This window comes from Corvus cornix, chromosome 3 (assembly GCF_000738735.6).
Source record: "Corvus cornix cornix isolate S_Up_H32 chromosome 3, ASM73873v5, whole genome shotgun sequence".
Lineage (NCBI taxonomy): Eukaryota > Metazoa > Chordata > Aves > Passeriformes > Corvidae > Corvus > Corvus cornix.
This window is the reverse complement of record NC_047056.1, coordinates 87813468-87840659: the sequence shown is the minus strand read 5'-3', so window position 1 is coordinate 87840659 and position 27192 is coordinate 87813468. Positions and strand designations below refer to the sequence as shown.

Genomic DNA, 27192 nt, shown 5'->3' with positions numbered 1-27192 from the left:
TTTTAAAAAATAAGATCATGTTTTTCATGTTGACAAATCCCATTACACTGCCTAAGGGGGTCCCTAGCTAATAGAATGCAAAACAGTAGAGAAATGTTGATAGACATTAGAATGATCAATCAACTGGACATAGGAGTTAGATATGAATTGTCTATTTAACATTTTACTTCTGAAATAAAAACTGATTCTAATGTTATATTAAAGATAACCCAGGGACTCACATAGTAGCAGGAGAGACAAGAAGTCACCTCCCACCTAGTAAGTGGGAGGTTGTTTGCAATATCTCTGCATTCTAGGACACAAAGTATGATAGCTCCACAAATACATACAGACTACTGAGCAACAATAGCTTCTGTTTTGCTGTTTAGCTTATTTACTATTGCCTTTGATATTTCATCTGATAGTGAATTTACTATTTATGAAGAAAAATTGAGTACATCTGGATTTGTTAAAAAACTAAATTAGAAACAACGTAACAAGCACACAAACATGAGATAAGAATAAATGTGGGGTTTTTAGTTTACACTGAGATAAAAATCACTGATTCATAACATGCAGTTATGACTGAACTTAAAATCTGTTTTGTACTGGAAAATATCCCAGGATCATAAACCCTCAGAGACTATGAAAATATAATTGATAGGGTAGTGATAACATTTTTATAAGTTTAAAGAGCCTTTATTAATTGTTTGTGGTTTATACTCAGACAAATCAGAAGTCGATATATTCAGTACATGTAGTAATAAGTTACACCTAATGGGTAATATTATGATATTTCTTTTTCTTTAAATTTGTTTCTATGGAAATACTATTATATAATACCTCATTGTGTGATAAAATAAAGAAAAAAAAAATAAGCGTTTTCCAGTAATATATAATTATATTATTTTTATAAGCAAGTTCTCACAGTAACAGTCACAGAATGGTTGAAATTGTAAGTGACCTCTGAAGGCCATTTTGTCCAACACCCCTGTTCAAGCAGGAAAACCCAGAGCCAGTTTCAAGGAACCATGTACAGATGGCTTTTGAATATCTCCAAGGATGGAGACTCCATAAGCCCCCTGATCAACCTGCAGCAGTGCTCCATCACCCTCGCAGTCATAAAGTATTTCTAGATGTTCAGACAGCAACCTCTGTGTTTCCCTTTCCGTCTATTGCCTCTGGTTCTGTCACTGAGCACTACTCTAAAGAGCCGGGCTCCATCTTCTGTACGTCCTCCCTTCAGGTGGGATGAGAGCTGTCTCTGAACCTTGTCTTCTTCATGCTGAAGGGTTTCGGCTTCCTCAGCCTTTCCTCATAGGAGAAATGCTCCAGTCCCTTAATCATCTTAGTGTCTCTTTACTGTGCTCTCTCCAGTGTGTCCATGTCTCTCTTACTGGGGAGCCCAGAACTCAACACAGCTGTACAGGTATAGCCTCAGTACCAGTGCTGAGTAGAGGGAAAGCATCACTTTCCTTGACCTGCTGACAAAAGACCTCATAATGCAGCCCAGGCATATGCCTTCTATGAACAAGGGCACACTGCTGTATAACATTCAACCTGATGTCCACCAAGATGCCCAGGTTCTCCTCTGCAGAGCCCCATACCATCTGATCAGCCCATGGTATCCACTGGTGCATGGAGTTATTCCTCCCCAGGTGCAGGATGTGGCACTTCCCCCTGTTGAACTTCATGAGGCTCATGGCAGCCCATTTCTCAAGCCTGTCTTGGTCCCTCTGTGTGGCAGCACAATCCTGTGGTGTATCAGCCACTCCTCCCATTGCTGTGTCTTCTGCAAACTTTCAGAGGGTACATTTTGCCCCATCAGCCAGATCACTAATGAAGAAGTTAAAAAGGACTGGATCCACTACTGACTCCTGGAACACACCCCTGGTTACTCATGGAAAGCCTGACTCCACGCATCATCTTCCTCTGGGCTTGGCCACTCATCCAGTTTTCAGTTCACCTCACTGTCTACTCATCCAGCCTATACTTCATCAGCTTTTTCATTCAGGACTAGCTGCTCCATTACCTTAATAAGGATCAAGGCAACAGTGAGCTGCTTGAAGTTTCACAGGACTTCATTTTTGCCCTTATTGAAAGGTCATGTTTGTTTCCTCCATTCTTTGGGAGCTTCTGGTAATCAACATGATCTATTAATGTTAAATGACAGTTACTTTGCAATGACATCTGCCAGCTTTTACCATATTACATATCCAAAGAAAGGCAACAAAACTGGTGAAGGGTCTGGAACACAAGTCATATGAGGAGCAGCTGAGGGAGCTGGGATTGTTTAACTGGAGAAAAGAAGAATGAGGGGGAACCTGATTAACTTCTTCAACTACTTGAAAGGAGGTTGTAGCAAGGTGGGGGTCAGTCTCTTATCAAGTTACAAGTGACAGGATGAGAGGACATAGCTTCAAGTTGTGCCAGGGGAGGTTTAGAACAGATATTAGGAAAAAAATCTTCACTAAAAGGGTGGTCATGCACTGGAATAGGTTGCCCAAGAAAGCGGTCATATTGCCACCCCTGGAACTGTTCATAAGCATGTGGATGGGCCACATGGGGATATAGATGAGCAGTGATCATGGTGGTGCTATCTTAACATTTGGACAGAGTGATTTTAGACATTTTTGTCAGCTTTAATATTTTATGATGCTATGATTTGTGGGTGCATCCCAACAGGGCGCATGGGCATGCATATATCCAACTTGCCTAAATATTTCCTGACGTGAGTCTCGTCCATCAGGGGTGTGTCCTTGCTTCAGACTTTTTCTCTGGTCTCCAGGATTGTGGATTTTTGAAGGACAGTCTTACCAGTACAGACTGAGGCAAAGGCAGCATTCACTACCTCAAACTTTTCCATGACTAGTCTCATTAAGAATGGTACTGCATTTTCCTTTCTCTTCCCTTTGTCACCTACATACTCACAGAAACCCTTTTTGATGTCTTTCACATCTCTTGTAATATTCAAATGCACTTGACCTTCCTAAACTTAGTGCTGCATGCTCAGAGAGTGTCTATTTCCTGCCAGGTTACCTGTCCTTGCTTCCACCCTCAGTCAATATCTTTTTTTTGTTTATTTGTTCGAATTTGGCCAGGACTTCTGTGATCATCCATACAGGCCTCCTGGTATTTTCTGTCTGCTCTTTGAGACAAATAGCTCTTGAGCTTGTAAGTGGTGATAGATTTTCTTAGGCCCTTCCCTCAAGGGTTTTATCCCATGGGACTCTTCCAAGCAGATCATATACTCCACAGTATTGTCCCTGTAGAAGATATTGGGGTGGTTGAAGTTCCCTGTGAAGTCCAGCAAAGTACAAAATAAGGCTTGAAGTTTAAGCAGCAAGATGGAAATGCATTGTGTTAGATTTTGCACAGGTGAGCCAAGTATTGTTTTCTTCACTTTTTTCAGACATGCAGTTCTGCTATCATAATGGAATTTAAGTCATTTCAGGGACAATCCTCCATTTTGTTGCACATTTATTAATAAATGAGCATGAACAGGAAGTAACATCTTTTATTAAATGTATAATCAAATGACCAAGAGATTATATACTATTACAGCTGGTGAAGGGGTCCGAGGCTGTGACCCAGGAAGAGATGACCGGTCCAGGGAGAAGGTCCCGAAAGGAATCGCCTTCCCGGGGTCCGGTGTCTTCCTCTCAGCTGCTGGCAGAGGGGCCCTTGCAGAAGCTGTCAGCTCTTTAGTGATATCAGCTCGTGATTCCAGCTCAGCTCTGCAGGGCTGCCTCTAGGCCAAACCAGACCAGAGAGAGAGACGAGAAGGCCCGTGTGGCTGGTTCCGCACGAAAGTAGCTTTATTGTGGGTCCCCTCCGGCGAAGGGAAGCCAGGGACGAGCTCTCTCTCTCTCTACAGAGGCGAATTGGTCTTCTTTTATAGGGATACAGGGGATCAGCAAGGGGACCAATGGATTACAGAGGGTCTGGGACAGACCAATGGGTTACAGAATGATCTGCATAGGGTCCCCCAAAGGATTGTGGGTCTACTTTTCCTCGCCATGACTCCAAAGTGGTTGCCTTTTCAGGGAGTCCTGCTGGGCGATTGCAAAATCTTCTATCTCAGCAGACATCCCTCCAGGGCAGTGGCTGGGCATATCCCACAATATACTCAACTAAAATTGAGGACAACAAATCTGCAAGTGTATGTCACATACATAAACGTGTAAAAGAATATATGTAAATGAAATATGTAAATGAATATAAACATATTTGAAATTAAAAATGTTAGTGCTTAAATATTAAAAGTATGTGTAGTTAGCCAGAATGTATAATGAGAAAGTGGCAGTGAAGTTCTAATTACTTAGTAACTCAGCACTTTGGCAGTAACCCAGAAGGATCCAAATAAATGTGTTATCCATCCCAGTGGTTTAACTGGGACTTAAAAATCTAGTACTACACACACTCTCTGGACTGGAGCAAAAGCCCTCACCAGCTTGGAAGAAGAAGCTGTAAGTTAATGTTTAGTTAGTAAAAATGACACTGTGCATACTATGCTATTTATTTTTGCCTTTGTTAGTGATACCCCAGATTATCAATAGAGAAGTATCTGGAGCATAAATTGCCTGTTCTTGATGATATAGACTAAAGGCTGGAAATGCAACACTTTGGTATTGCTGGATTCAAAATTATTTTTTGTCTCCCACATGTAGTCTGAATTATTAGTATTATTCACACAAAACAGAAATTAGTACAAAAAGAAATCATGGTATCAGGTTGTGCAGGATTTATCTAATGCAATGCAGAAATCTACAGCCCATCTCTTCCTAAAAAAGTTGTCTAGGACAGACAAATGCTCTATCTCTAGTGTATAGAAGGGGAATCTGAAAAACTCACTCAAATATAGCTGATTATATTTTATACATGCAGAGAGATAATACTGCTGGTCTCATTCCCCTCAAGCTTAGATTTTCCTGTTCTGTACCAAAACATTGCTCTTATCAGCCTGTGTATCAGTGAAGCCATAACACCTAAGAGTTCATAACTGTGAAATTAAAATAATACAACTAAAATTGTGGGTTAGAACGTCATCATTTTTTTTTTTTTGCCAACAGAATCAAAGCTAATGCTCAGAACTGTACATTTAGTGGAAAGAAGGTCTGCTGGGGAAGAGTTAGGAGGCACAACCTAAGAATGTCAATGCTAATTCAGTTAAAACTCTTGTGAATCATACAAATGCAAATGTATGCATATTTATATTTATATATAATTGTGATTAAACAGTTGCATGAACATTGCTTACATAGAGTGGGACAACCATATCTGTAATACAAGGCACTTCAAAAGAACAAAACTTACCTTTGAACCCAGCAGTACAATGACAAGAAAAGTGACCACTTAAATCTATACAAGTAGCTCCATTTTTGCAAGGTGAACTTGAGCATTCATTAATTTCAACTTCACAGAAGGGTCCTTCGTATCCAGGCACACAGTAGCAGCTGTAATTATGCAAGTGGTCCTGGCAGAATCCATATTGAGAGCACTGGTTTCCAATGCAGTAGTCTATATCAAGTTCACAAAACGTGCCAGTGTAACCGAGGGGACATATGCACCTGTTATTGAAATGAGAGGAGAGGAGACAAGAAAAGAGGAGAGGAGAGGAGAGGAGAGGAGAGGAGAGGAGAGGAGAGGAGAGGAGAGGAGAGGAGAGGAGAGGAGAGGAGAGGAGAGGAGAGGAGAGGAGAGGAGAGGAGAGGAGAGGAGAAAAATCCAACAAAATCAGTAGTCTGGAATATATAGGTCAATAATCACTAATAATGTTAACAATACTCTCCCTTTGAATTACCCACAAATAAATCACAATTTATTTTCAATCTTCTTTCTTCACCTTTAATTAGTCACTAAGTAACTTCATTTCACATGTACTGCTAGAAATAAATTAAAATCTTAGCTATTTATGTAGGTCAAACTAGAAGCTATATTAATATTAAGCTGCAAATGAACACATTGAAAGAGAAAACTCTTATAAATATGAGTATCATGCATTTTATTTTTTTTTCTGTAAAAATGGTTACTTGCTACAATATCTCTAGGAAGAAACAATATTAAAACCTGTTTGGGTATAAAATCAGTGTAAAAGTGCTTTATCATTAGCAACAAAAGTTACAATTTCTGTAACTAAAAAAAATTACTGAAATTAAAAATAAAGGAATCTATAGAATTCTATAGATATTGGTCAGTATATTTTATAGAAATAGTTCAAAATATTTTTTTCCAAAATATAGGCAGACATCTAAATTGTATAAGACTGGAGATGACTTTTTCATGTTACCCTTTCTGCCTTTTTGTTTTCTTTTGCTGTGTGAATGAAAACAAATCTGGATTATTTTATAGCTGACCCACATCTCACAAAATTAGAAAATTGCTTGTACTTGGCAATATATTCTTTGGCTGATCCTCTCCTTATCATGTCCAGAGGTGTCCTCACACAGGAGATAATTTGACAATAATCTTACATGTTCTTTATCCATAGAGATGCTATCCAGAGGATGGAAAGAACTAACAAGTTAAGAGAGTCTTGACTATAGTAATTTTCTCTACTGATCCATCTGGCAGAAGGAGTAATTTTCCCTTTATTTTTAACTGAAGTGAATGCTCATGTGGCTCTTTGCTTCTGTCCTTGCTTACTATGCCTGTATTTTTTTATGGTAGACATACGGAAACTAAATCAGGAGCTGTGTGCCTTGGAGTACAGCTAATGGACACCAACTGCTAATGGGCTTTTAGTCCATAGACCAAAACAGAGCTTGCTTGAAGTAAGCCCTCCATATCTCATACAGTGTGGTTGTGAGTTCTTCATCACCACCATTCTTGCTTTATAAATCCATTGCTACTGCAGTAATGATTCAAATAGATATAGCTGCTGTATTCTCTCTTCCAACATCAGTCATTTCCTAGCAAATGAGAAATCTTTCCCTCCTCTTGAGAGCTTCAACTGATTCTGTTTCTCATTTTTTAAATCAATGGAGTACACAAAAATAATCTCATACAGTTACTTTACTGCGCTGGTTTTGCATGAGGTAATCTTTGCAGTGGCTAGTACTCATATTTTTTTGGTTTTAATGTACTGTTTTGGATTTTTGCTGGAAAGAGGGTTGATAATATAGAGATGTTTTTATTCTTGCTGAGCAGGGCTTGCACAGACCAAGGCTTTTTGTGCTTTTCGCACTGCCACACTGGTGAGGAAGTTGGGGGTGCTTGGGAGGCTGGGAGGAGACACAGCCTGGACAGGTGACCCAAACTGACCAGAGAGATATTCCATATCACATGACATCATGCTCAGTGTATAAAGTGGAGAGAAGAAGGAAAAAGTGAGGGACATTTTGACTCATAGCATTTGTCTTCCCACGTACCTGTTATGTGTGATGGGGCCCTGCTCTCCCGGAGATGCCTGAACACCTGCCTGCCCATGGGAAGTAGTGAATTAATTCCTTGTTTTCCTTTGCTTGTTTGTGTGGCTTTTGCATTTCCTATTAAACTGTCTTTATCTCAATCCATGGGTTTTCTACCTTTTACCCTTCCAATTCTCTTCCCCATCTTGATGGTGCATGAGTAAGTGAGCGACTGCGTTGGGCTTGGCTGCAGGTGGTGTTAGACATTTATAGCTAAATATAAATCTTGACTTGCATAAAATTTCACTATGCATAAACATTAAAAGCAGGTGTGCTTTTAGTTACCTTTAGTTGCACATTTGCTGAATCCACCTACAATAATATGGCAAACAACCAGTCATATTAATCTTTCTGGTGCAGTTAATCACTTTATTTCCTTAATTTTTTTTTTACAGTAACAATTAGAGTGTGCACTGTAAAAATGCAACTATTCAATCATTCTTTGAAAATGTGGCTATTATCATTAACATTGAATAGAAAATTTAACTTAGAGCTCTCCTTAACAAGAAAGGGTGGATGAAGAATTTTCTGTCATTTCCTGACTATTACTAGTTTGTCGCAGCGGGGATTACTGCAACAAGTATATTTCCAACCAGGAGTCCCATGGAAAACGAAGTATATATGGACAGATTCGTGGTAGATGTTTCAGAGATGTTTATTTCTCCAGCCGCATGGCCGGGGCTCTGCTCAGGAACTCTCAGTCACGGGACCCCAGGGTCCTTGGCCACACAGGGGAACACAAACCAACCAATGGGAAACAAAGGTGACCAGGGGCAGGGAAGCCCCGTGTCTGTGCCCTCAGGGCCCCTCTCCCGGGGCTCCATGGCAGGGGAGGAGACCCCAACATCTCACCTGTTTTATTTTAATAAAAGGAGAATGAAAACAACTGGATGAACATAACAAGAACAGTTTCAAGACAAAACAAGCCACCCTCCTGAGTCTTTAAATGTCCAAACAGATTCTGTGGAACATCTTAGGGCTGACACAAGGGAGACAGAACTCTCCGGGCATGCTTTGTGGGGAAACTGAGGCAGGAGAGGGTTTAATTTCTTCCCTCCCCCTTTTCATCCCCCCCTCGGTACCGGAGAGGAATTGTAGGGAAATGGAATTGTATAGGGAAGCCATGGGGTGAAAAACGGATTAGGAATAAACTGGGGATAGGGTAAACTTAGGAAAGGGTTCATATTGGGTATAGGGTAAAAGGGGGAAGTAGGCTGTGGGTAGGGAAATTGCTGGGATGGATATTGTTTATAATTTTGTGCATAACGGCTGCCTTTGACAGGAATACCCCCAGGCCCAGTAACATTTGCTGCTTGTAAACCTTTCTTTCCTTGCACTATATCAAACTGTACAACTTTCCCATCTCCTACACTTTACAGGTAATTTTTAGGGTTATTCCTTTTAATGGCAGTTCTATGGATTAATAGATCTTCCCCTGTATCATCTCGTGTTATAAATCCATAGTTGTTTTTTACATTGTACCATTTCACAGTTCTTGTGACTTTCGTTGCTATAACTTGTCCTATCACGTGCTTGCGTGTTTGTCGTGGCTGCCGGTCCTGTGTGGCCGCCGCCTCGCCGACTCCGACGTTTCGGCCGGGCCCCCGCATTGCGGCTGCTCTGCGCTCTCCGAGCGGCGCTGCTCCGGCGCGTGTCTGGGCTCTGCGGGGCCCCGTGTTGCCATCGCCACCAGTCCCATGCCCTGTGAACGGTTCCGCTCCGCAAACTCCACGCTGCTTTGAGAGCGGCCCTGTTTCGGCTCGGCACTGCGCTGCGCGGCTTCTTGTGTTGCTGTGGAAACCGCCGCTTCTCCCTCCACAGGGCTCTCCGAGCCGTGTGCTCAGAGCGGCCTGCCACGCCGATGCCCCGTTCCTGGCTGCTCGTGACCCACGACACCCGCGGCGCCTGCGGCATCGCTCCCTCACTCACGGCCGCGTGGCCGGGGACCCCGAGACAGGGATGGGGTCCGCCATAAGGCACGGGCTCCCGAGGGGGCCGGGCGCATCTAGCGCAGGCACCTCCACCGGCACAGCTGCAGTCATGTGCTCCCGGGATGGCGGCCGCGCAGCCTCGGCCATGGGATAAGTATGATCTTGTGCTTTAGGGGTAATGGGACCATACAAATGCTCCTCAAGAGCTTCCCTGATTATAAGGTATGCACGGAAAGCTTCTCTTTGATCCCATACTTTATCCCATATCTCGTCCCAGAAACACCCCTCACAAGATACAGGAGGTTCGATATTAAAAAGTAAGTCTCGAGAAATATCGGAGAACCTTTTGAAAAGCCAGATGAAGAAATGTTCTAGATCTCCCGGTTGCAATACTTTTTTGTTTTGTTGTTCAAGGATTCCTTTAACTTCTAGGTACATTTCCTTCTGTGGCTCAGAGAGCCCCATTTCCCACGATTCTTCCATAGTCCAGAGAGAATACCCAAACCAAGATGAGAAGAGAGAGGTCTAGAGTGGTTATTTTACTCACGAATCTTCCTCAGGGATCAGTATCTGGCCCGCATTCCTCCACCAGTTGTTACAGCGGGAATTACTGCAACAAGTATATTTCAAACCAGGAGTCCTGTGGAAACGAAGTATATATGGACAGATTCGTGGTAGATGTTTCAGAGATGTTTATTTCTCCAGCCGCATGGCCGGGGCTCTGCTCAGGAACTCCGCAGTCACGGGACCCCAGGGTCCTTCCCACACAGGGGAACACAAACCAACCAATTGGGAATGAGGCTGACCAGGGGCAGGGAAACCCCGTGTCTCCCCCCCAGGGCCCATCTCCCAGGGCTACATGGCAGGGGAGGGACCCCAACACTAGTTGTATAGCTTATCTTCAGAGACCACAAAAGAACTACACAGGAACAGATATGATGCAGAATCTAGTTTCAGTTTCATACTTCTGATACCATACTACAAGCAATGATGTCATGAATATCTTAATTTTCAATGAACTGGTGTCTGAAGAAATCAAAAACAGGTAATGAAGAAATGAAATATGCTTTGTTTTTCCTAGTGAAATTATAATGCCTTTTAATTTAGTATGGGTCATCTCCTACAATAGCATAATTAAGTGCTGTATTATTATTATTATTTATTATAATTCAATTCTTTATTATTATCTTCAGCAATACTAAAATACTGAGCATGATATCAAAAGATTTGAGGCATGGATTGATCTTCAGTCTTCATTTGTTTCAAAGCTAAAAGGTTTCTCTACAATAAATCAAAAAAGAATTTTGTGTACAGATATATACAATACCAGAATTTCCATTTATAAGTGTATTTCTAGCTCATGGACCATGTATTTTGCCCTTATCAGAGGGACGACCTGGCTGTGCACTGGCATCTCAGCACAAGGGCTCAGCCTCTCCACAGCCTGTCTGGGTGTCACTCCCTGTGCTGGAGTCAGTAACTGCTGCTTCTCCTGCTCCAGCTTCAGCTCTGGGCATGGGCCATCTGGTGTGTGTGTGTGTGTGAGAGAGATCTCCCAGCAGAGACCAGGAGATGCTAATGACACTTCCCCAGCCTCTTTCTTAAGGAGGACTAAAATTTCAACCTTACAAACTGGGGAAAAATTGAAAGCAGAAGCATGGCACCAGAGAACAGCATATGAAAAAGTTTTGTATTAACATTAATGGGAATAACTATACTTTCTTAGCTTCATATATGTCCTCTTTCATCCATAGCAAGATTTTGAGGGTAACAGATACCAGGAGAGAAAACAAATACCTCAATGCTTTTGCTACAAACATGGATTTTAGTAGTGAGTAGCAAACACTAGCCATTTGAGTATTACTGTGCTCCCACACATATCATGCAGATGATTGTATGTTATGACTCCAGAGCCTAAACCTAGTTAATGCTGCACAATAATTTGATATGCTTGCGAAATGAATGTTAAATGGAGATGCAAAGACAGGCAGGGAATTTAGCCAAAGAAGGAATGTGTTGCTAAAATGTGTATGGTTGTGGCATAGGTGCAATGTGTTGCTACCGACTTTTTATCATTAAAGGTCTCCAACAGCAGGTGTGTGGGTAAGTCAGTTGGTGCTGGTTAGTCCGGGCAGTGCAGCTGTCCAGGTGTCACCATGGACTGCCTGCACTAAAGATGTGACTTGTGTTGTTGACTAAATAACTGTGTACATCAAATGAATCTTTAAAATGACTGGAAAAAAGCCAAAGACCAGACTGAAGATGTGTCTATGCTAATCTGTGCTAGGAGATGACCTATTTTCTATATTGATACAAGACGTATAAAGAGCACTGAAGCCTTGCATTAGCAAAGACTTTTCAGAATCCCTCTACTTTGTTTTCTTAATATTTATAATTCTTATATATATATATGTTTATTAATATTAGTCCAAGCATATTAGCTGCATTTATTCAGTATTAATTATCCCTTTTTCCCCCTGAAATGTGAACTGTACACACATTCATAAGTGGTCTAAAAGGTTATTTAGTTTCACTTTGACTTTTTATATGCATCTCTATTCTCTGCAGAAAAACTGTTGTAAAATTTATTGCAGAGGTATTCCCTAAGAAATTGTGACATATATTCACCTATCTTCTGGAGTTGTAGAAAAGTGAGGAAAAGTATTTCTCCTCATTCTTTAGTGGAAGAAGCATAATTTTACTGCAGAAAACTGTGTATATCACAGTACTAACATTATATGGCACTGTCAACAAGGTCCTGCAATCAAATTGCATATATAGTATAGCATGAATAAACTTTAAAAAGAAAATTAGATATAAAAAATTAATATAATCAAACAGCTCAATTTACCCAGCTGGAAGAAAATGGAAAAAGCTGAGGACGAATAAAATAATAGGAGCTTTAAATTTTGTGATACTCAGAAATTATCTAAATTATGTTTACTTTTCACAATCTTGCTGGCATCATGCAAAGAAGTGTTTCATATTTTACATCATTTTACTCTGCCATGTGTCACTTTACTCTTTTGTACTCAGATTAATTCATTATTTAATTGTATGCACTGAAATTTGTATAGTGAATACTGAAGAATGTGTTGGCAATTCAAGTTTTACCATATACCAAAACTAATTTCTTAATGAGACATTTTCTTGCATAAAAACAAATGCAATGCTGACACCAGACCTATAGCTATTGACTAAAATACATTTTTAAACTATATTACTTCATCATGACCTTTTAAACAGTGGCAAATCCTACAATACAGCTTCTTCAAAAGTCTCAATCTAACAGTTCTCAGATCTTAAGGGGCTTTTCTGGGGTTGTGATAAGTGTAGGGCTTCATCTGAACAGACTGGACTGAAGAAATGGGAAACAGGACAGGCAATGGAAACTACACTGAGTTTTAAATTGTATCTTTTCACTCAGTTGCTCCTTTTCACTGAAAAGACTATAGTAAATATCTGCTATTATTAACTTATTTCAGTTAGGATCTTGGTTGTCCAAAATGTAATGTTGACAAGAAAAGAATCTACAAAGGTGAAGAAAACAGAGTAATAAATTTCCCCTTGGATTTCAAAATAGGAAGTTATACTCCTTGAAGATCTCTTTCACCTTAATTATTCATTAAATTGCTTCTCAATGAGCCAAATTAAATCAGTTCTCTCTCTTCTCCTACACAGAACATAATCAAACAATACAGGTTCCTTAGAAGGGAAAAATTGTTGGTTTTTTTTTTAATGTAGAAACACTATCTATTTACTGAGGTAATGAATCTCATCTGTCCTTTTTCTCTCAAGTATCTATAACCATTGGTCAAGAGATTATTTTGGCATGTGGATACAATTAAATCTATCGCATGGTATCTGCCAGATTCATAATGACATCTACACCATCAACCCAGTGGCAGGAGCAGTAATTCTTTGAAGTTATCATTTTAAATAAAAGCTGATTGACTTACTTTATGGTATCTCAAACAGCACAGACTCAGCTGGTAGTCAACAATTAATTTGAATTAATTACAGGTTTTGTGTTAGTGTGATTGGGGCCACTTAGTTGTAAGAGAAGGCTCACTAAACCAAAGGAATACAACTCCTAAGAGTTCTTACTGTAATTATGAGCCTCTTAGTATACAGCCTTGCTGAGAATTATACTGTATAAAAGTTTAAAACTCACCCTCCTTCACATAGAGCAATTCCCCATTCTGAACTCAAAGGAAATTCTCTGCATATATCTATAAATATACATCTATGTGACACTATAGTCTGGAAGAGTAATTTCAAAATAGGAGGACAGAAAGAACAAGCCATGGCAAGGAGACAGAAAGTTAGAAACATTTCATTCAGGTGAGGACTTATTTCTTATCTGGGAAAAAATGATGGGTTGCAAAATGAGAGATCTTAAAAGAGGAGGATGTGCTTGAATCAAAGCTGGATATTTTCCATGGCTTCCTGTGGTGACCGGTTAGTCTGTGGTACAAGGAACAGAGAAAGTTCTTGGGTAAGACAGTCCCTAGTACAACAAAATTCTCCCTAGGTCAGGGCAAGAAGAAAATCCTCTCCCCGAATGCTTTGTTCTGTTCTGTTAATGTACCCCAGGCCTGTGTTCCTGGTTGGCCACTACACCGCCCCACCCCCTTGCTGCCTTATATGTTCCATGCCATAGAAAGTTCTCCACTCCAGGTTCCCCCCATTGGCCTTTGCCCCTCGCCACTCCCCCAGAGCTTCCCCACTGGCTCCCATTCCCTAGTCCTGTCCTTGTACCGCCCTCGTGCCATGGATCATTGGTCTCTGATACGCCCTCCTCTCCCGTACTTAAACCTGGACCCTCCGATTTTTTTTTCCGTCTTTGCCCCTGGAATCCTTCACGGTGTGGAAACAATGAACTGCTCCCATGGAACTCTATGCAGAGATCCTTCCTGCCTCTTTGCTGTTGACCCATATTACTACGCTATCCATGCGTTTGTCCATGCATTCATGTGTGAGTGTGTAGCTGATCCTGTTGAGTGGCTTTGCTAATGAGACGCTCTTGGAAGATCGCAGCACCTCACGCTCTGGCACAGAAGCTGCAGAGAGCTCAGGATAGCGATAGTTTCCTTGTGTTAGCATTACTATATCAAGCTACCACTAGAAAAATACATTATGACCAAAGTTTAATAATTTAGAATTTAAGATTTCTTAACTAGGAGAAAAGTCTAGATTTTTACAATAATTTTATGTAAATAAAAAACTAATATACTAATATATAACATTTTGGCATATCTTTATCTTCTTCATTTATTAAGTAAGGTTTTGAATGGCTGCAGTAGTTTTAAAAATGGATGTCTGTAGGGTTCTTAATGGGACTTACACATTCGATTCTCCATATATTCTGCTGACAGTTTTCTTATGTCTTCCTGAAACTACTTTGCATCAAATACAGCTTTTGATAAAAATATTATATTTTATAATATTAATAAAAAATTATACCCATTTTAGGATAGAAATGCAAATTACAAGTCTTTAGACTTGTGCACTAGACTTAGGTGCACTTACATTCAGCATTGCCTCTTGTACTCTTTTGTTTTTAACCATGTATTGGAAAGGGGAAATTATTTTTGTTTCACTTGCTAACAGTAACTTGGGAAACATCATTATTTTTAAGGCAGGCAGAGTTTATTTATTTTAAAAAATGCTTCACTGTCATTGAACAACAACCATGCTCTTTCAACAGGCAGGTATTACACAGTAAACATGCTACATTTTGACTTGACAAAATAACCAGTGTTGTTCTTTTGGGGTCAAGTTGTCTGCTAACAAAACCAACCATCTGAGATTCAGATCTTAATGGTATGTTTTCCTGTTCCTTAGATAAACAGACTGATCTGTCAATTTAATTTGTCTTTCAAAGACTGAAAAAGTAAGAATTAAGTGTTTTCTGTCAGTAAACTGAGTCTGGATTAGCGAGTTAAAATCAAAAGTTCTTTATTGCCAGTTGTCTTCAGAACTACTAATTTCTCAGAAAATGCTAGTGGATTTTTGTAATGTAAATACGGCTTTGTAGTTCTATCAGAATTATTTTCCTGATAAAGGAAGGAAAGACAGATTTATCAGTTTAAAAAAGTGCCAAAATTTGATGCAGTAATTTGATACAAGAGTCGATTGCAAGCTGGTAAAAAGGAAGGATGTTTACTTTGTAAGGATTCTTTGACAAAAATTCCTTGAACTCTGGTATACTGAGAATCAATCACTTATCTCCATTTGTGTGCTTATTTGGTAGTTTCAGTTATTTTTACAGAAGATACTTTAAAAATAGAGGTGAAGTGGAAGAAATCTTCAATTGCTTCTATTTTAATTTTGTACACTATTGCAATCTTTTTCTAAATAGAAACACTACAGCATACTAATTACAGTGCTTCTAAGTAGGACATGGCACAGGATAGAATAATGTCTTTCAAAATACATTCACAAACATTATGGAGAAGTTTTATTTATTCTGGATTTTGTAGAGGAAAAATAAATAATTCAAGTCTGATAAGAACAGCTGAACTCTGCTTATTGAAGAAAACCTTTCCTGTTTATTTTTTCACCATATTTTATAAAATCTCATTTTCAAATATCTACAGCATGTTACAGCTCACTAAGGAGAACACATAATTCATGGTTTTGTCAATAACTGAAATGAGAATAAATTATCATTCAAATTTTAATAAGACACTCCATGACACAGTCCGGGCTCATAAAGTGTTTGCCATTTAATAAAATAGATTATTTGTTTATGTGAGATTTTGCATAGTTGGTTTAACTTCTTTGACCAGCAAAGAGGAATATATGTGATTCCTTCCTGTGCAACACTTCAGACTACACATTTTTACTGAATGCACATCCTTACTGAAAATTAGTACTCCGTGGCATTTTATAATATGATAATTATATTACTGCATTAATGACACCCTTTAAAATTCTTTCTGAAAGGAAAAATATCTTCATATGGCATGAAATACTTTATGAAGGCTTGTAGAGAAAGGAACATGTTAGTACCTGTATTTATTGATTCCATCTTCACATGTGGCTCCATGTTGGCACTGGTTTATCTCACAGTCATTAATATTCTCAAGGCATGTGTTTCCAGTCCATCCCAGAGCACAAACACAGTGAGATCTCTGAATTTCTTCATCGTAAAAGCAACTACCTCCATTTGCACATACCTGAAGATGAGAATTACAAATACATTGTATTGCAATCAGTAATTTGCATGGTCAGGTTCTGGTAGCGGGGGGTGCTATAGAGGTGGTTTCTCTGAAAAGCTGCCAGAAGCTTCTCCATGTCTGACAGATGCCAGCCAGCTCTGGGATGGACACACTGCTGGCCAAAGTCAAGCCCAGCAGTGATGGTAGTAGAGCCTCTGGGGTAACATAGTTAAGAAGAAGGAAAAAGCTTATTTCACAGAAGTAATTGCAGCCAGAGAAGAGCAGAGTGAGAACATGTGAGAGGAACAGCTCTGCAGACACCAAGGTCAGTGCAGAAGGAGGGGCAGGAGGTGCTCCAGGTGCCAGAGCTGAGATTCTCCTGCAGCCCATGGTGCAGCCCATGGCAAGGCAGCTGTGCCCCTGCAGCCCGAGGAGGACCAAAGGCATGCAGAGATCCACCTGCAGCCCTTGGAGGAGACCCAAGCCAGAGAAGGTGGATGCCTGAGAGGAGGCTGTGAACCTGTGGGAGACCCATGCTGGAGCAGCCTGTTCTTGAAGGACTGCAGCCTGTGGAAGAGACCTACGCTGTTAACAGTTCGGGAACAACTGTAGCCCTTGAGAAGGTCTCACAGGGGAAAAGTTTGTGGAGGACTGCCTCCCATGGGAAGGAGCCTACTATGGAGCAGGGGAAGGACTCCTCTCCCTGAGGAGGAAGCAGTGGCAAAAACAAGTGATGAACTGACTATTCCTCGTATCCCTGCACTGCTGCAGGGAAGAGGAGGTAGAAAATTTGGAATAAAATTAAACCCAGGAAGAAGGGAAGGAAGGGGGGAAGGTGCTTTTAACATTTGTTTTACTTCTAATTATCCCGCTCTGATTTTGTTAGTAATAAATTCAACTAATTTCCCTAAGTGAAATCTGTTTTGCTGGTGACGGTAATTGTTAAGTGATCTCTCCCTGCCCTTATCTCAAGTCATAATCCATTTTCTCTCCCCTGTCCAGTTGCAGGGGGCACTGATAGAGTGGCTTCAATGGCCACCTGGCATCTAGCCTGAGTCAACCCACCAGATACTTGAAGAGTTTTTTCTTTACATGTTGGATTTTTTCCCCAAGAAATGGGGAAAAAAGGAATGGAACTTAATGGAATAAGCCATTGGTATTTAATCTTTTATGTTGTAATATTAAAAAAGATACATCTCCAAGAACCTAAAATACTGAATGGTATTAAATCAATGTACCAATTTATTGTTTAGTTGGTAAAAGGCATTTATGTTTTAATTTAACTGTAACATTTTCACAGTTGGCTTAAAATGTGATTGTTTGGGAAGGACAACAGTGAACTAAACTGTTATTTTTCCATTGAAATAGTAGAGCAACTGTTCCTATGCTGTATAATTTAGCTTCATATGTGGTTATCAGGAAAAAAAAAGAATTTTTTTTTTTTCATTTTGATTATAATGCTGATTCAACCTATCCTTGAATCTTTATATGTTTATAAATTACATCTATGCTGTGGGAAAATAAGAAGCTTCTTCATTTTCAATTTGTAGGTATTGAAAAATTGGCAAATTTAGACTGGACCAGCTTTTTTCCTTTTTGTTTTCAATTACTAATATTACTTATTAAACCAGTATTTCCTGTGTTGTTCAAAAATACAGGAACTTATACATCTGAGTTAATGCTCCTTTCCTCATTTTACTTTTCGGTTCCATTTTCATTTCCATGAAAATTTTGCCAGTATGAAGACATATAACTACATATTCATTTCAAAGCAATTAAGACCCCTCCTGCTAATCAATTGGTTTTTAAAGAAAATGGTGTCTAGAAGATGAGTTAATGCACTAGTACTTCAGTTTGATTGAGTCTGAATCTCTTTATAATGTCATTAAGATTTGGAATAATAACAGTCCTTGGCAGAAATATTCTAATATTCATTTGTCTTTGATTAAGTTTTAAATTGACCTTAAAATGAAGAAATTTTTGTTATGCTCTCTGTACTGAATTTTAGACTTACCTTGGGGTACTTATTCAATATGACAACATCTTGAAGAAATGCAGTTCAACAGAAATGCAAAAAAACAACCCTTCTATGTGTATGGTATAGGAATTGTTATTTTCTTTTCTTATTATTTTTATTTGTTTTCTTACTTTTGTATTCATATGTTTTGGCTGGATTTTTTCTTGACGCTTACTATTTTCTCAAAGCTCAAATAGGTCAAATAAGCTTATACTCAAGAAAACCATCCAAAAACCTTAGGCAATTAAGAAAAATATTTCAATATTGCCACAAGATTATGTTCATTATATTCTTATGTCATTTTGATACTTCCTACTGTGAAGAAAGGTGCTACGCTTTGAGATGTTAATGCAATCTAAAGCAGATTTGAATTGAAAAGAAAGATATGGAATGTATTTAAATAACAATCTTATGTTTCAACAGACCATAAACAAGTCTATTCTTGTCAGTCTGACCATCATACTTCTGTCTGTGGCAAGTACTTTAACACAAATCTGCCTTTTTATGTAGTCTTGATGAAATGTAAGAATCACTTTCTTCCAATATCAACCAGGAGATTTTATTTCAGCTAGGGAATATAATTAGTCCTTAGAGGACTTTATTCTTCTCCTATCTTCCCTTTGCAGGATTTGAGGCATATAACCCTACTATATGTCTGTATCTTCTCTAAGTATCCTGTGTTGTCATGGACTTCAAGGTGACATAAATATTGGTTGTTCTTTGTAAACATATTGCCTACTATGCATAGTATATTTTTATGGTGCATATATTTCAATAAAAGAAATGATAATACCTTTAAAACACTCATTATCAAGTTTGTGTAGCTATTTAGAAGGCTATATAGCATTATTTAGAGAGCTTTTAAAATAACTATCATAATAAAAAAGTGCAACAGTATTTTACTTTAACCCATACCAAAAACTCGAAGTCCACCCTGATATGAATGAATCCTACCCAAATTTAATTGAAAAGGTCACTAAAGGGAAGTGAGAATGATACAACAAATAAATTTCTTCTAGAAAACTTTGAAAGCGCAAAAGTGGTACTCATTTCTGTATGCTGTGGCCACTGAAGAGTAACTTGCAAGGCGAATTTAGTTTTTTTATAACCACATTTTCATCTCCCATTGAAGTCTAATTAGTCTTGCTTTTTTGTTGTTGAATGTGGTTCTTATTTTTTTGTTTGTAATGGAAATGAAACTTTTGTCATTCTTTCTCTGCATTGCTGTACCATCAGCCTTCTATCTGGTACCTTCTAAACACATCAAATTTTGCAAAGAGACTTTGCCTAAAGTTCTTCAAGTTTCATAATATAGCAGCAGCAAGTAGGGGACAGAAGGAGACATCAGTGAGTAAACCTATAAAGAACAAGAAAGGCATAGCTCAGGCATTACACGGTTTGTTGTACAATGACCAGACTAGTCGCATCATGCACCTTTACAAGCATATGTTACACAGGAAAAAGGAATATTAGCCTGAGAACATATCAAGAATGAGTACTATGTTTAGGAAACCTGTGGGAAATGAGGCTTCATCAGCTCACTGCTATTAGAGTAAGTTGTTTGATTTCCCAAAAAAATGCTGGGGAGGAATATATTGCTTTATCCTACCTCTGCGTTTCCAATACATGGTGATAAACATGTGTAATTAAATCCATGAGATTTATCCATACACAGTGCTCCTGGGGCACAGCTTATATTGTTGAATAGGCAGGCATCAATATCGAGTTCACATCTTTCACCTTCAAAACCTGCACCACAAAGAGAATGTTTAATCACAGTTCATTCAGAATATTGACATTATGTCTGTTCAGGGTGTTAGCAGTTAACACCACTCTACTAGAGTTATTTGGCAGTTTTATTTCCTGAACAAAGAGAAAAAGTGGGTTTCTTCATAAAAATGTTCACTGCATTTGTTGAGATACATTGCTATTTTTATGTCGCTATTTCTTAACATAAATATTAGGGTGATATTTTATTTGTTCTGTTAGAAAATACAATAAATTTCCAATGGCTCACCTATAGGGCAAGTGCACTTAAAATGATCTTCATAGACAATACATGTTCCTCCATTTTCACATGAATTGGAACCACAGTTATCAATGTTAACTTCGCAGAATTCTCCTGAGATAGGAAATAAAAAGTCCTTAAAAGGTTAGGAATTAATATCACATTCTTAAAGAAACACCATAAGTCATATTAGTAATATTGATAGAATAACTTTCTTTAAATAAGATCTCTGGAATATTGGTTAAAGATCTTGTGTAAGTTTTCAGACTCTTTTTCTCTCCACTCATACATATAAAAAATAGATCTCAGTGGTTAAAAAAAAAGGCCAAACCAAAAATAGTTTTTCAGCATTTGAAACAATTTTAGAATGTATCCAGAAGGGGATACAGAGCGAAGAGGGTGGATTTTCCCTGGAAATAATTGACTGAAAGGGGGTAATGCCTTTGTATTTTCTTCTTTTTCCTGCTGCGTGAGTCAATTCTGATATCTACTCAAGAGTTTTGAATCTATTATATACATCTTTCATTATGTATTTTCTGAGCTCTGTTTTGGCTAGGAAAGGGCTAGTCCACACTTATCTGAGGTAACCTTTATTGTCATTCACTGAACAACTTGCTCATTTAGCTAAAAACTGGTTTTAGCCCAGCAGAAAGAAATAATTGAACTTGTAACTGGACAGTTCTAAAAAAATGTACTGAAGAGAAATCTATCTCTGGCAGCATGATATGAATCAATAATGAAGACTATCAGGTTTACCATTAGTCTTGGCAAAAATGTAGATTTGACAAAAACAAGACACTTTCACTTTTTATTCTTTTTGGTACTGAAAACAATGTAATGAACTCTGTGTACACATTCTTGATTTTTTTTCCATGTTATTGATGTTCTTTGGGTTTTTTTCCTTGATTTTTTTTTCTTAATTTACTATTTTGTCAGCAGGAGTTTGGGGGGAGGGTGGTTTCCAAGTCTCAAAAAGATAAAGAATAGATAAAAGAGAAAAAATCTTCACTGCTGAGAAAACTTGAAGAAGGTGCAGGAGTTTTGAGATATTTCAAAGATGAAAACTTCAGAAATACAATAAGTGTAAATTACTGATGTTTTTACCACCAAATTGTTTGAAATCAGTGTTACTTCACTTTATGGCTTAAGCAGAAAACATAGAAGAGCTGTACAGAAGGAAAATGTCTGGGAGGAATGTAAAAGAAATGTAGATAATTTATTAAATCAGACAATATGTTCTGTAAAATTTTTGTCAGAAGTTAATATTCTATTTGAAATTCTTCATATGTCAAAAAAAAGGAAATAAATTTACTTCAAATAACGAAATTGTTTTAAAATTTTTAATCATCTCTCCTTTCTATCTAGAGCTAGAGACATCAGGAGAACATAAATTAATAGGATAACATTTGGTAAGAAAATTACTATGTCTCTCCTTCCGTATTTTCTGCAAATTTCAATCACTCTTAATATGCTAGAATGGAGTGCCATACTAAGAGCTAAAGACTTTTTTATGGACTTCTGTAAATGCAAAGAGGAATATGCTGTGATTTGTTGGACAAAAATCTCTATTTTGGGCCAACAGGTGCTGAACCACAAGTGCAATCTCATTCATTTACAGACAGGTTGACCAGCATGCTTTTAGTGATTTTTTATAATTATTTTATCTTTCACTCCTCAGTTAAAAATTTCCCACTGATAACATCTATCAAATTTTTAACAGCCAAGATTATATTTTACTGTAATTTATAAAGCTTGCTGAGTTAAAATATTTTTAAGTAATATGTAAATAATAGAGAACATAGGAAAATAGGAAATTAGATACTTCTTGCTGTTTATTATTATTATAATATGTAATATTACATGGGAAGGTATGGGCAGCCTGACCTTATATTTACAAGACTCTCATTTGCTCTGTTTGTATTGACTCTAATGGTAACCCAAAATATCTGCATTTCTGGGGAGATTCCATCATGATTAATACTTTTAGAAAGCCATTTTCTGTAATAGTGGCCGGCAAAAAGTCATGCTAACACATAAATAGATATTTTAATTCCAAAATCAACTGAGTGTGCTGAGGAAGTTGCAATCTCCTAGGAATTGTGGGGTTTGTTTTGTTTTTCTTAATGAGGCTTGGAAGGCAAAATCAGGAGGAAAAAAAAGCTGGGAAAAAAAGTTCATCTCAATATGTATTTTGGATCATTTTTTTTTTCATGTTTATTCATGAGGATGGAATTGTCTTGTCCAAGAAACCCTTATGAATAAATATTAGTGCAACCCAACAGGCTTTAAGAATTATTTTGCTATAAATCTGCAATTCTTATAGTGGCTGTATCCTTTAAGCAAACTTTATGACTTTTCCCTGCCACAGTGAGGTCAAGAAAACCTAGTAATTCCAAACTGTTATAAAATTTATTGGAAACTGAATACTGCTGAGAAATGCATAATTTATGGTATTAAAGTCTGATTAAGTGATAAATGGATATCAGGAGAGATCTCCACAGTAATCCACTTAGCTTTTAATGCCTAATTATCACTTCATAGTGAGTAAGGGCTGAGTAATTGAGAAATGCAGTACTTAGAGAACTCAAACAAGACTTTTGTGCACAATTAAGCATGTTATTCTTCTATCAGGAATAAGTTCAGCAGGCCAAGGAACAAAGGGGAAAAATACAGAAATTTTACACTAGAAGGAGGGAAAAATTTTGATTAAAGACTACTGTTGGACTGTTTATTTTTGCAAATGACCCTATATATTTTTTATATAAGGATATGTTCTTAAAAGTTAAATTGTTTAATTATTTTCCTTAATTTTCTCTTTCTACCAATGTATTTAGAGGGAACTTTCTTGTCCTCCCTGATTCTTGCTCTTTTAATTTCCAGCTTAGCTTTAGCTTTTCTAACTCCATCCATACACACATAACTAATTTCTCTATGTTCCTTTTATGCAGCTTCCAACTTCCGCTTTCTGTGTACTGTGGGATGAGACATTTAATTGCATTAACACATTAACTAAACCTGCAAGAATATACCTTGCTTCTCATCTGTGTGTTTGTTAGCTTAGAATCCATGATGAGCTAAAGCAACTACATAGCTCTGGGGTTGGTACCAGCCAGCTAAATAGATAAATTAGCGTACTTATGTCTGTACCTGATAATAAACTTACTAGTTTACTTAAATAAATAACCACAAATAACTCAATCCAGGTAAAGTTCACCTAAGTATTCTAAAGAGACTAAAACATGACATTGCTGAAATAACATCAGTGGAGTGAAGAATCTTTTAAATGGACTTTGGGGCCAGAAGAAGGAAAGTTGTCAAATTCAATACAAATTCTAAAAGTAAACTGAGGAGTTTTTACCTGTAACCCTGCAAAACAACACTGCCTCTTCTAGCAACAGACCATAAGTTTTGCACTGAATTTACAAGGACTAAGGGTCATCAGATTTGATCTGTCTTTCCTGCAGTGATGTTTTACTTGGCCTAATTGTGACAGTAGTTTTTTTCTTCTGATCTGCTTTACTTTTGTTTATCTTTGCATGGAATAACCGTAGTTTTAATGGGAACAAGTAGATATTCTAAGTACGATCATATTTACTAGTCTAATGCAGTGCTGTATACAAATACAGGGCTGGTACCTGTCTGTAAATGTCAACCTGTCTGTAAATGAATGAGATTGCACTTGTGGTTCAAAAGACCTTGAGAAGTAGAGACACAGGATGTGATGTGAGGAACACTGGGGTGATCATAGATGGGAGACTCTGTAACAATAGACATTTCACCAGTGCCCAGTTAAAGAATGAAGATCTCTAACCAGACAAAACTGGTCTTAAGGGTAACAAAAAGAACAAAAAAACTTTAGACCCACCATAAAATGTAAATTAAGATCCAAAATAGAACTACAGTCCAATGAAGAAAAAGTATAAATAGACATATAGAAATGACCCTAAGTGGATCCTGGAGATGCAGAAGAAATCACCAAGTATGAATGTCACATTCCTTCCAGTGAAGGACTATAGATTCTGCAAGACTGCTCCCAACTGCAACACTATGAAACCATTGAACTTAAGAACTGGAGGAGGGGGGATAAGAGTGAGTATGATATCATAAAAAGGGACAGAAACTAAAAATTGTGTTAAAACTGCATTTTGACTCATTTTCTGCAGTAATTAGATTTATCCTGATAATGATTTTAATTTTAATATTTCATTTACATTATCAGTACATTTTTGGCTTTACTGCATATGTGGTGTGCTTCTGCCCTGCACATAACAAAGATTTTCAACATAATAGAATCGCCTAGAGGCTTATGTACCATAAAGTCTGAGTTTATCAAATAGCTTCCTGAGGGTTCTTAAAAAGAGTATAACTCACAGTTGCCTTCTCTATTGCACAGTGTAGTAAAGCCAGCACTTCTAGTGTGTTTTATTTTTAACTGACCCAAACATTTTAACCTATAAAAACAGAATTTGCATTCCTTAGGACTTGGGCTGCACTTGTAGCTGCTAGAGATATTTTTAATTTTATGTGATCTGCTCTAGTCTATTTTTTATTCTGCTCAAGTCTATTTTTGTACTTCCGCTCTAAATTTAATGTTATCTTTTTTTTTAGAAACTATGTAAGTAACAACTAGTGTGCTAATAAAGAGAATACAGAGATGATCTCCACTAAACATTTTCTATTTGCTATTTCATATGGCAACAAGTTTATCAAACAAAATATAATGCATGACCTAACACTTCCGTGCACAAGTACTGGATGGTATCATAATTATTTTTAAAATTATTTTTACATTATTTTTCTCTAAAATCAAAGCAATTTTATGAAGTGAGAACTCAAGACTTTTTTTTGTTATGTTTTTTTTCCCCTGTCTTTGAAGGCAGTTATAACACCCAATTAGATTTATTGCATATGTGCACATGTGCACATGCTGAAATACTCACAGAACCATTACTTTTAACCATTTGAACCAAGAAGCTAGTAGGAACTTCAAAAACTCTTTGGCAGAGCACGGGCAGTTAAGGTTCACTCTCTGAAATATTGACATTTACATCCATGCTATTGCATTTTAGGTCATGAAAAATTCCACTTTTTTTTGTATGATTTGCCTCATCCTGAACTCAGTCCAAAAAAGGTCTTATGAGTAGAGCTCTCTAAAATTTCCAGTTCTTCCCATGTATCCTAAAGAGAGCACAGAGTGACAAGCCTGGTACAGACATTGTAAGCACTTAAAATCTACACATTTTATTCCACGTCCTGGAACTATAAATTTATTTATTTTGAAACACACTCAATCCACTTACAATAATACTTACTAGAACCACTAGAAATTCAAAGATAGGTTTTCATGGATTCCGAATATTTCCTCATTTTTCCTTGGAGTTGTGTAGAACTTAGCAGTAAAGGTATTCTTAGATAAATCTAGGTATAGTGATAAAACTTTGTGGTTTTCAAAATAAATTTCAGTGAATGAAAAAATAATAAAAAAATAGTAGAAATAAAGAACTCATCTGACATTCACACATGTAGGTGTTCAAAGTTCTGTCTGACAGTTGATCAAGCTTAAATTACTTGCTTCTGACATTAGAAAAAACCCTTTTATGAACAGTTAGCATAAATATTCAAATGAGGATTTATTTAAGATTAATACATGTGTTTTTTCAGTCTTCTTAGAACAAATATAATTGCATACTGATAAAAAAAAGTTATTCTTGACTATCTACAGCCAAACATTAAAAAAAGGATCATGTTATTGTTCTCATTGGTGGAGGCATTTTAGCTATAGTTGGGTTGAGGAAACTTAAAACTGGACAATCTTCAACCATAGATGAAATCTAGACAGCTTGTTTAGACTAAATTATTAAATTTTAGATTTCTAAAGTACATCATACTGAAATAGCTCACTCATTGATTATCACTACCATATCCCTGTATTTAATGAAAAAAATTAAAAATAATACAGACATCTGAAATGGCAGCTGGCATTAGAATGAACATATTTATCTACAGTGGTATTTGAAAAATAATTGAAAAAAAATTTTTTTGTCAAAGTTTGGAGGTTTAATTATATTTTTTGAGTGATTTTACTTCCCAAATTCCTTTCTATGTCCATTTTTGGATGGTGTTTCACAAATCCCTGTGAAGAAGAGTTATTCTACTGAGAGAAAGAAATTAAATAAGTTAAATCCAAGAAAAATGTGATAATATTTTCTAATGACACAGCTTTTCTAATTAACATATAAAGGGGATAGTTTCCATTAGATCACAAAAAACAAGAATTTACTGGGGTTAGGAATAACAATTCCAAGACTGGAACTCATCATACACTAAGTCTGATTAAATTTTGATTAGTGTAAGTGATTAGGCACATTTACACCATACCGTGGACCAATGTTACAGAAAACTATTTCCTTTTTTAGGAAACCAACATAATCTTTTCCACATAAAGACTACCATGTCCTAATAGGTAAAGCAGCCAAAGTCAAACACCCATGTTCATTAAGTACTGTCCCAGCTTCACAGACTAAGGGGACACAAACTATAATATGGACATTTTCCAGTTCAAGTAAACATTATTATGCTTATTCTCAAAATTCATCAGCTACCATAATTTATTTACATAGAGCTGAATTTCAAAAAGACTTCCACTGACCACAGTCAGCTGATGTTTTAGTGCAGTTGTCTA

The 27192-nt window shown here is 37.5% G+C and overlaps 1 protein-coding gene across 1 annotated transcript in view; it reads right to left on the bottom strand.

Moving 5' to 3' along the window:
• The window catches only part of EYS (eyes shut homolog), an 852840-nt gene that overhangs the window by 661505 nt on the left and 164143 nt on the right, over window positions 1-27192 (bottom strand). Inside the window, exons 8-11 of the mRNA XM_019287512.3 lie at window positions 20520-20624; window positions 20112-20251; window positions 16337-16503; window positions 5296-5549 (exon numbers count right to left, since the gene is read on the bottom strand). Coding sequence (XP_019143057.3) covers window positions 5296-5549; window positions 16337-16503; window positions 20112-20251; window positions 20520-20624 — 666 coding nt within the window. The remainder of the gene's footprint in view (window positions 1-5295; window positions 5550-16336; window positions 16504-20111; window positions 20252-20519; window positions 20625-27192) is intronic.